The sequence below is a fragment of the Magallana gigas genome, chromosome 3 (genome assembly GCF_963853765.1).
Source record: "Magallana gigas chromosome 3, xbMagGiga1.1, whole genome shotgun sequence".
NCBI lineage: Eukaryota > Metazoa > Mollusca > Bivalvia > Ostreida > Ostreidae > Magallana > Magallana gigas.
In genome coordinates this window covers 9,436,232-9,447,195 of record NC_088855.1, presented here as the reverse complement: position 1 = coordinate 9,447,195, position 10,964 = coordinate 9,436,232, and the positions used below count along the sequence as shown (strand labels likewise).

Below are 10,964 nucleotides of genomic sequence, written 5' to 3'. Positions count from 1 at the left end.
ATCGTACGTCGCCTTTTTAAAAAAAACATTTTCATCTATTTTTGAAATCAGATCACGCTTTTGTATTGTAATTAATCAACAAGACCACAAGAAAAGAAACTGTTCAGAGGAAATCAATTATTCGGTTACCTACATGTATCGCCCATAACCAGTAGTCTTAATTACCCAGTCACAGATGAAACAAAATAATTCATATCGACATTCATTTCTCCCCTCTGTTCATTAAACGACAGAAGCTTTGCAGGTACTCCCCCCGATAGCTTCCCGACAACCCGTATTTTATCTAGCCAGAAGCACCGCCACAGCTATCAGTTTCGCGTTCGTCTCTTCTTAGAGCTCGTTTGCATTTAACTAATTGCCTAATATGTAGTCACATTGGCAGAAAATCTCATCCAAGCAGGGGATGACCGTTTATTGCCGAGGGATGAGAGAGCGCGTGTACGTTGCGTTCGGCGCTGTCGTTAATTTGGCCGTGTGCTGGCGAGGCATTTGATGAGGTAATTGAATACCAAAATTGTAGTATTGTTGTTAAAGTCAGAACGCCCATCAAGAAATAGACGGGAATTTATTTCTGATATCTTAATAGGGGAGGATAGGAACCGAGAATGGAAAATCCTTGTACTGTATTATAAAGACTCTACATGAAGTGGAATAATTATCTCGGACAGCGCATACGTTCCGCTGGTATTTTTTGTACTACAGAAAACAATGCATTGATCTGGTTTTTTTCACTGCTGGTTTTTCTTTGAAGCGAAATGAAGCTGAAAGAGTACTTTGCAAGTGTAAAGGGAGAAATACAAGAACGCCATTTTTGGAAGAGTGTCCGTTGTGAATTTTTGGGAACGTTGTTATACGTATTGTTTGGATGTGCGGCGACGGTCACGTGGGACCGGGATAAAGTAGACCCCAATAGGATTCTACGAATTAGTTCCAGTTTTGGACTCATTGAATTCGTGTTGGTCTCTGCTCTTAGCCACGCTAGTAGTTCACAATTCAACCCCGCAGTTACTCTTTCCTTGCTCTGCACGAAATACATTACCCTGTTCAGAGCAACATGTTACGTCTTTGTGCAACTTGTTGCTGCGTTGCTATCCTCTGCTGTCCTGTATGGACTGGTGCCCGAGTACAGTCGTCAGAATTTGGCCGTGAACGAGGTTAACCCGGGGGTGTCCCACGCTCAGGCGTTCGGTATTGAGTTCCTTGGGACCTTCATATTTGTGTTTTCTTATTTCTCGTCCCTAAGAAGGAAAAACGAAAAGCTTGAGCCAAAGGCTCTTCCATGTGGGGTCTCTATTGCCGCTGCTCATCTGTTTGCGGTAAGATTCACGCACAATAAAGAAACTCGGTAAAAATTATTTATGAACAAGCTATTATGTACAATAAAAAAATCCTCAAATGTACTTACCAATTTTGATACAGTATATGAATTGGGTGCACGCAGAAACGATCAAAGAAACATTCTTTTCTCAATAATGACCTCTCTTGACTACTAACTTTTGACTGTGACCTCTAGTCATCAAATGTGTTCTCGTGGGTTGAGCCAAAAAATTGAAGCATTTTAAAAATATTTTGTATCATTTTTTATTAAAATTTCGAAAATTTCCCAATCGGTTATGTTTGTGTTACGATCATTAATATTCTGGAAAATACACTAATGTCATTTAAAATTGACCGATATATGCACCTCATCGGAAAAAAATTGATATACTCTTTTAATTACAAACTTTTTTTGAAATACTTCAGAGAACAATAGATTATTATATTGTCTATCCTGATACTATTTAGATAAAGCGACATGTGATAAAGCTATTGTTAGACTGAGAGCTTGTCAAATCGCATGATTAATTCAATTAAGAATGTATAGGAATCTATCTGTCGATATCCACTATTTACGTACTGCTATAGATGTTTGCTTTTAATTTGTCGCTTTATTGGGAACTCGCATCTCCCGCGCTACTCTCGTGATAAATAGATGCCCTTTGTCGCTCTTTTGGAGTTCTGCTGTTTATTTTCCATACTACACCATGTCATATTGTCAATAATCTAATAAATTCTGAGAATATAATTTGTCCGAAATCGACTTTTCAAGAGTGTTTTGCGTTCAGCTACAGTGTTCCCGCGCCTATCGATGCGTACAGCTGTGATGGTAATACTTATCTTTTTATTTATCTCAGGCCGAGGCAACAGTCTGTGGTATCAATCCAGCGCGGAGCCTAGCGCCAGCAATCTTCCATAATGCTTGGTCCAACCACTGGGTAATGTTCGAAAGGGAAAAGGGAATGGCAATGAAGTTCAACACTTTTCTTATCTTTGTAATCCGAACACACTGATGCTGTTCTACAGTTTTAAAACAAATGCCCTTTTAAGCTCAAATGTTGATCACTGTTTGATAACGAAATACTTTGGGGCCCCGCTCGATTTCTGATATCAGAAAATCAATGGACTAAATGTCATTTTATGATATTAGAACTTAGAAAATTATCATTCGATGTAAAAATATTGAATTTCTAAGAAATGGTTGATTTTTCTCTGATATAACTTTAAAAATCAGATGTCAAAGTATATTCTGGTCCAAGATAATTTAGCTAACAATCAAAGAGGAAATGAATAATAACCTTCTGATATAAACCTTCTCAAATTTCTGTCTACAGATATTTTGGATAGGACCTTTTCTTGGTGGTATCGTCGGTGCGTTTACATTCGAATACACTCGGGACTGTTCGATAGAGCTGAGAGATCCGCAGACTGGGACGGCCCACCAACTGGTGTACAGTCTCCACAACAAAGAGGACGTAGCCAGCAGTATGTCTCTCAACACCGAGGTGCCAGTAGAACAGAACGAGATCGTAGACGAACTCTAGGAAAAACCTGACTAACTGACAATAGAACGGTGATATAATTGACGCCGAGAAAGTTACTTTTTAAGGACAGATAGAATATTAGAAAAAAAAATTTCCCAAGAAACACAATTCAGCAATGAGTTTGATAAGGATACATATCAAGACTGCTTTATAACTGAAGTGAATGTAAGCACAGGGTCGATTAATTGTAAATAAATATTTTGTTTCTCTCTGTCTCCCTGGATCTGTCATATTCTTTTACAACCTTTCTAATATCTATAGACTATAGTAAATATGTATTTTGTACTCTGTGAATAAAGTTGGATGTCGGACATGTGTCAAAGTCAGGCAATGGTCGATATCGGACACAAGTCAATATCAGACACGAGCCGATACCAAACACTTGTTGATATCAGGCACGTGTTGATATCAAGTGCGTGTTGATATCTAACACGAGTCGATATCAGCACATATTGATATCAAGCGCATGTTGATATCAAACACATTGATATCAGGCACGTGTTGATATCAGACATGTTGATATCAAGCGCGTGTTGATATTAGGACCAGTCGATATCTGACACTAGTCTACATCAAGCACGAGTTGATATTGGCACTAGTCGATATCAAACACAATGTGATCAGGCACTAGTCGATATCAGACACGAGTCGATATCAGGCACGAATTGATATCAGGTACAACTCGATATTAGACACCGGTCTATATCAGATATCTCACATGACCACTGTTTAGTTTTGCAAGTTAACGGTAACACCCCTTTCTTTTGAGTTGGTCACGCTGAGCAAGGAAGTTGCCTAAATTGTTGCTACCTTTAGTATTATCTGAGTGAGACACAAATCTGTTGTACGAAACCTAACACCACAAGACCCATTACTGGACACACATCCAGAATATCGAAATATTTCCGGATAAGTGATCTATGGGCCATTCAGAGACCATACTCATACAAATAAGTAACTGATTTTCTTGACGTAACCATGCACGATAACCCGCCATTAGTCATCAGATATCTCGTAGAGACGCAATAAATCGTAATCATTACGACGTTTTTAGTCACGTCAGACCAACAAGATTTGATAGAGTATTGTATTTTAGAAATAAACACTAATGATATGCCTAGCCATCGGAATAATTAATACAATTCTATAGAGTGATGGAATTACATGTATAAAGAAACATGAAGTGGGCTCCAATATTTTTTTTATATAAAGATTGTTTAGCCCCTTCTTTTAACGTAGTTGACGTGTTGCAAGGTAAAACATTTGAACATGAGCACTATATTATATAAATAGTGCCTGTTTGGGAGGGTAACAGTTGAAATTGACACCCCGAGAAAACCATTGTCAACCGACGCGAAGCGGAGGTTGACAATGGTTTTCGAGGGGTGTCAATTTCAACTGTTATCCTCCCAAACAGGCACTATTTATTTTGTTATACTGAATGTCTTAATTTTTAAGAAAACTTTACTGCTTTTATATAAGGAATAAGGAATCATTCTTTGAGTATTATGAGGTGATAATTTCGGTCGGGGCGTGTTCAAATCCAATAAAGCCTGAAGGGCTTTATGATAGATTTGATCACACCCCGACCGAAATTATCATCTCATAATATTCAAAGAATGATTCCTTATTACTTATATTTATATAATTTTAAGCAATCGTACCATTATATATTCAAATGATAGATTAGCAAACCCCGCTGGCGACTCGATTTGGCGTCATTTGTATTATGGGTTATATAGTACAAAATCGATACGTAGTGTTATCACAGGCGAAGGCACTGGAAAATGTAAATATATAGGAATAACGTGAATTCTACAGCGAACCGTACGCGCATAATTTTCGCGCATGTAACATTTTTAATGTTACCCGTTGCTAAGTGCGTTACTTACGCTGAGGGTAATAGAAAATATTATTAACTGCGTCTTAACCAATCAGATTTCAGTATTTAACATGAAAGTATAACAATAATTAATATTATAATTGATATCTGCCGGTACAAGAACCGTCTTATTTACGTACAAAGATATTACATCATTACCGAAAAGAATACTGACACAGGTTTTGTTTATTCTTTAATGTCCGCAACTATTCAATTCTCACAGAAGCACTTTATTTTTGAAATGATGTATTCATTCAAATTATGCAACCAAATCATCACAATTTACTGTTGTATTTTTTTGTGTGCAAATACCATGGGAAGCTCACCGAAAGATTAAAGACATGTATAGCCAAAGCTGGCTTGATTTTGGATGGGCTTTTAAGATTTTTTTCATTTGATGGTAGAAGCCTCACGGTAATACGCAGAAAACGTAGTCCCTTAATTGTTCGCTATAAACACATCATGTCGAACAAAAGAGCAATAATGTTTGTTAATTACAGAAACTTTCCTCAAAAGGTCCAAATTATCCGAAGGAATTCAGTTGCTTAAGCCTCATTTGACGATCTTATTCAGAAAATGTTGCTGCGAGAAAATCTAATTTGTGAGATCTAGTGGGCACACTGCGGGGATAACCGCTAAGCATAGGTTCGTGGAAGTATTGATTGATTGAAATGTTTGATGTAATGAAAAGATAAAATAAAGAAATTGGATTTTTAAATAATTGGATTTAATATACATCATTATTCCAGACAGATATTCTTGCAGTCGGCTTCATATCAAGGTTTTTTGGTTTGGTTTTTTGTTTGGCCACAATGCTGTCTTAAAACAAAAAAAAAAAAAGAAAAAAAAAAAAAGAAAGAAAAAAATTCCTCTCAAGATATTCCATTATTTGGGTTTTTATGTCCACTGTTCAAAGTACATGTATGTGCTATATAACTGGTTTCTTATTTAAGGGGGATGGATGGCCGTGGTCATTTTTAGACTATATTTATCTCCTTTAGAAGAAGAACTTTGCATATATTCAAATTTAAATGCTTCAATATTAAAATTTAAAAAAAAATCCAACAAAATGTTTTACGGTGTAACCCTTGGGGCGAGCGCAGAAGGAACCACACATCTGTCATCATTGTTAAATGCAACCCGTGGACTTGCCCTAACCAAAAAACTTTGGCTTTGTCTCGAAAACTTTTACCACCGCAATTAAGGAACCCGAAGTTATCAAACTTTTATTCCAATGTTCCCTTCCTAGGCTTATACACTTAAATTACCACTCAGTGGCGTCGGAAGCAAATTGAAAGTGGGGGGGGGGGGGGGGGGGGGCTAGACTAATCCTCAGAAATCTTGAAAAGTAAAATAAAAAACCCCAAAATCATGAAAATCATAATCCGTGGGGGGGGGGGTCCTAATTCGTGGGGGAGGGGAGGGGGGGGGGGGAGTATACCTAGTTCCAAAAAAATTTTTACCAAAATTTTTCTCCCCCAAATCATGAAATACCTAATCCGGGAGGGGGGGGGGGGAGGGGGGCTAGTATACCTATTACTCCAACTTATTACTACAACTTCTCAATATTTCAGTCTGTTCAAGGTAAATTTAGGAACAATTATGTTTGCTGCGAGAAAAAGTGGGGGGGGGGGGGGGTTGAACCCTCTATGATGCTATGTGCCTAATGGTTAGGTCTAGCTTTGCCCCCCCCCCCCCCCTCCCCGGTTCCGACGCCTATGCTACCACTGAGCAATAATAAAATGTTACACAGACTTATTAAAATATTTTGATAAACACAAAGCCGTTTGGTTTTTTTTCATGTAAATATAATTATGTTTTATCATTCCTTTACCTTTTAATAATGATCCTTTAAATAAGTAAACAATAAATTGTGTGTCTGTGTTATTTCTCATTTTGTTCCTTGCATGTTGTTACCTGTGTTTTAATTATTTTCCTCTGTGACATCAATTTTGTTTTTAATTTTTGTACGCCATATAAGCGTTGTAGACGTGTGCCCTCACCCTTTTCTGGTGTGTGATATCCAATATTATTGAAAGGTTTGCAATTGACCACGTTTGCAACTATAACAAATGCATGTACAATATAGATATTTTAACAGTTTAATTTTTTTTCTTTTGTTTATTCATTCAGTACAAAATGACGTGGCTGCACGTAGATATAATAATGATTGGACTTTTCTGTTTTAATTATTTTTTGTCACCTACCTAACGAATGCATATATGTTTGGATCAATATGACAGTTAATTTAGAATATGGAACTTGCATGTGTATTTACTAAGCGAAAAAATTATCAAAACAAAACTAATTAGCCAAAGAGTCACCGTTAACACTGATACTGAGTACTTCCTACACGTTACATCCAGTACAGATGCTTGATCCACCTCTAAATGTATATTAAAAACGCGAGATCACTGTGACGTCATACTTAACTTTCTTTTGCGCTCGACAATTTTCGTAAATTGTCGGACAAATTCGGGGAAGGAAATGACGTCATATGTCAGCAAAAGTTCAGATAGGTACATTTTTTAACGTAAGCATATGTGCTGTTTACTTCAATTTTTTAAAAGGATTTTTTATCGGTAAATGGAGAAAGATATATGCGATTTACAGGCAAGAATTTTCTTTAGAAGCGCTTCAAACTTCCGCCAGAGTTCGTTTGTTCGGAGACGCAGAGGACTATGGGTAGTATGAGAAGCGCTTCCTGTTCCGCCATGTTGCTATGCAACGCAAAGGATCACTGGGATAGTAGAACGTTTTCACGCGGGTCCACAGAATCAATGTATTTACTAATAATGTTTTACATATATACATTCTCTCGTTAATATCTACTTAATTTAAATCATAACAAATAATTTTGCTGGTGTTGAAAAAAAGATACATTGTGTCAGACATGGGAATACATGTATTACTTTTTTTCATTTTGCAATAAATTGACATACTCTCTCTCTCTCTCTCTCTCTCTCTCTCTCTCTCTCTCTCTCTCTCTCTTCCTGTGGAACATTCGTAAAGAACAGCGCCTTAAATTTCATCTCTCCTTCATTTACAATGTTATGTTTTCTCTGTCAAAATCTCATTCTATTAAATAATATACAGGCAAAATGTTACACAAATGATGTTTTATGCAGATCTCATAAAAGTAAATTTCCTACATTGAATACCCTATAGGCACATTTCCTAAGTAAATCGATGAATATTTTCTCACGAGAAATATAAATTAAGTTCCATGCAAACATAAAGACGACGTACGAAACCCAGGATGATCATAGGAATACCTACAGACTGGACGCTTTATCATTGTCGTTTTATTATTTCATAAAATTAGTAAAGAGGTAACTATAGCGCACTTAATTAATATATGATATCGAAGAAACTTATGACTTAATTAATATTTACAATATCGACTTAAAATATCTCAAAGGAAATGTAAATTGAATATTTTCCTGACCAAAAAAGTCATAATCATTAGATATAATAGCAATGAAATCTACATGTATATTTTATAAGGAGCATAAGGTACATGTAAATGGACGAGTATGCCTTGTATAAATATATATTTGCGTATTTGAGCCACTTCAATCGAAAGTAATTCGAAATGAAAATTGATTTACATATATTGTAGTAAATTTTATATTTGAATTCTTTTCTGTTTGATAAATCTTCATTTTGAAAATAAAAAATGTTCGGTGAGTGTATTTTCGAAGTTGCGAAATTGTATTGTATTGTGCATGTCCTTGTGGTAAAGCATCGATATATCTAATTTTGCGGTCGCTGGTTCAATCCACACAGGTTATAAATATATAATTTTCCTCATATTGCGAAAATTTAACGATAATAGACAATATTTAAGTTATCTAAACTAGCGAATTTTTAAACTCTTACTGCATGGTACTGTCCCCTCACTTTCTCTTTCCACCTGAATGCAATGCATTTCCCGAAAAAAAATCAGCTTTTTCATCTATGTCATTTAAATATGTGTGGCTTATTTTGAAACGATTAAAATCTTTAAAGCTACAGCGAACGCACCGACTTTTACGGATGTTCTTCCCTTTTATCATTCGGCAAAATGTCATAAGATGAGGTATAAATCGATTGAAGTGTACAGAGTATGCCTTTCATAAACGAAGAATGGAAATGCATGAAGAAGTGCCATATTGCGAGAAAAAAATGCTTCCCTTTTCATTGTTCTATGCCATTACTGCTACACGGTTTTATGTTGGATTCTAAAATCTTGACGTAACGTTAACTTTGCACATAAAGGCAAACTGATCGGCACTAGGAATTCAAGTTACTAGTACTGAATCCATATTGCGTCGGAAAATCAAAATGCAGCAGTATTCCCCAAATACTACAAATACATGAAGTCATGTTGCAGATTTTATTTCAGAGATAAAATATGCCAGAAATGATATTCGAATATGACACAATTTTGGATAAACTCGCCTTTTAGAGAAACGTCAAAAATTGAGAATTTTATTTCAAAACTCATTCATGAAAATGGTATACGTTATATATACCCGGTAAAACCCAACGTTATTTTCGCAGTAAATATCGATATACAATGGGCCACAAAATAAGCTGGGTTTTCTTTTATGAACACCCGTGTTTTAGCTTGGTCGGAAGGTATACGTTTGTTAGAAAGGAAGTTGATATGGAATCGAGGCTCTCGATTTCAGCCTTTTTGCCAAGATCCAACAAAACATTTAATTCTTTGTACAACAACTGTGACTTGGAAATATACGGTCGAGCCAAAATATCAGATATTTTGTTCCTGTCTGAAAGCTTAAGGTCTATAAGGCTATCCTCCTTAAGGCGTAGTCGTTGTATGTCGCTTGGTAGAACTCCGAGCCATTCCAAGCCGGGAACCGTCAGCATTGGGGCCTCAAAGGACAGGGAACGGGAACCGTACTTATACACGGTCATAATCTCTATTCCGTACGGATCAGCGTCCACCAGGATGTAAAATTTAGGGGAAAACTCCCTCCACAATCGATTAAGAAGCATCCTGGTGTTCATGTCAGGAAAACCTTTGCCCGTAATTACTATACATGGTCGCATGCGTTCGCAAAAGCCTTCACTCAGTAACCGTTGAAATATGGCATCTTTTTCTACGACTAAGACAAGATCTGCGTCCGTTTGGATATGTTCCAGGCCCTCTATGTGGCTCGGTACTTGGATTCCTGCTTTGGTCTGGCTACAATCAACATAATTACCGTCAACATCGTGGAAACACAGGTTACCTGCAATGCATCCTTTAGAGGTAGCAAGCACGTGCAGACGCCATCTTGGCACCTGTATCATACAGGACACATTTTCCAGCGCTTCATCTAATGCCGTCTGGTTTCCAAACAGCGTAGTGTCTTGATAGTAAAGATCACGTTTAGTGCAGAAACTACCTGTCTGGATTAGACGGTAAATCATCGACAGCAATTTCATCATCAATGTGAACTTCTTGATCGATTGCTTGGAGTCAAAACGTACTGACGTCATTTTCATGGCGTCATTGACACAGAGACCAATATTTTCATCGTAAGAGACGTTAAGCCAGGTGGATCGGTTAAAATGACTTAAAACCGGTGGTTTATTATCGTTTATTTGCTGAAGAACCGACAATATAACTTCGTCAATTTTGGACAGAATAGTACCTTTGTCGATGTCAAATTCAAGAGAAGCCATCTGAAATAACGATAAGGAGTTACTTTTCTCACAAATAAAATTAACGGCGTATTTCTTGAGTAAACATTGATCATGAAAAAAAAAATACACGTGGGAGGTTCAGGTGAGGTGTGCTAATTTATTTTAATGATTGGAAATAAAAATTGATATGCACTACTGCAGTATATGTAATTATCTTTACAACTGCATGCTACATACGTTACTCGGCTGCAGGTACCAGAAGTTCTTAATTATTTGAACCCCCCCCCCCCCTCTCTCTCTCTCTCTCTGAACTTTAACTACAGACCACCTACCTTAAACCATAAACCATATGCCTTACATAATATGTCTTTTCAAAAATTTTTAAACGTCTGCTAAAAAGTTGTATGTATATATAATCGGATGTTTTTCTTACGTCGTAAAAAAGAAATGAAATAGGTTGAAATATTTTTTCCGTAAAACAGGTTTCTCTTTTATGAACCGCCTAGAATTTACTAAGACCTACTAAATGTTAAAATATGCCAAAATGGTGTTGCTTTACATAAATATGTGCGTTGAATGGAAAA

General features: G+C 36.7%; 2 protein-coding genes across 2 annotated transcripts; one reads left to right on the top strand and one right to left on the bottom strand.

Annotated features, from left to right (window-relative positions):
- Nucleotides 1-228: 228 nt before the first annotated feature.
- LOC105329247 (lens fiber major intrinsic protein) lies at nucleotides 229-3,074 on the top strand. Its single transcript, XM_011430439.4, has 3 exons — nucleotides 229-1,316; nucleotides 2,175-2,255; nucleotides 2,652-3,074. Exons 1-3 carry the CDS (start codon nucleotides 756-758, stop codon nucleotides 2,859-2,861), a joined length of 852 nt encoding a protein of 283 aa, XP_011428741.3. The 5' UTR covers nucleotides 229-755; the 3' UTR covers nucleotides 2,862-3,074.
- A 6,035-nt stretch (nucleotides 3,075-9,109) lies between these two features.
- Nucleotides 9,110-10,827, bottom strand: LOC105329249 (meiotic recombination protein SPO11). Its single transcript, XM_034481822.2, has 2 exons — nucleotides 10,713-10,827; nucleotides 9,110-10,419 (listed from the first exon to the last, which is right to left on the bottom strand). The coding sequence occupies exon 2, from the start codon at nucleotides 10,417-10,419 to the stop codon at nucleotides 9,334-9,336; it is 1,086 nt and encodes a 361-aa protein (XP_034337713.2). The 5' UTR covers nucleotides 10,713-10,827; the 3' UTR covers nucleotides 9,110-9,333.
- Between the last annotated feature and the right edge of the window lie 137 nt (nucleotides 10,828-10,964).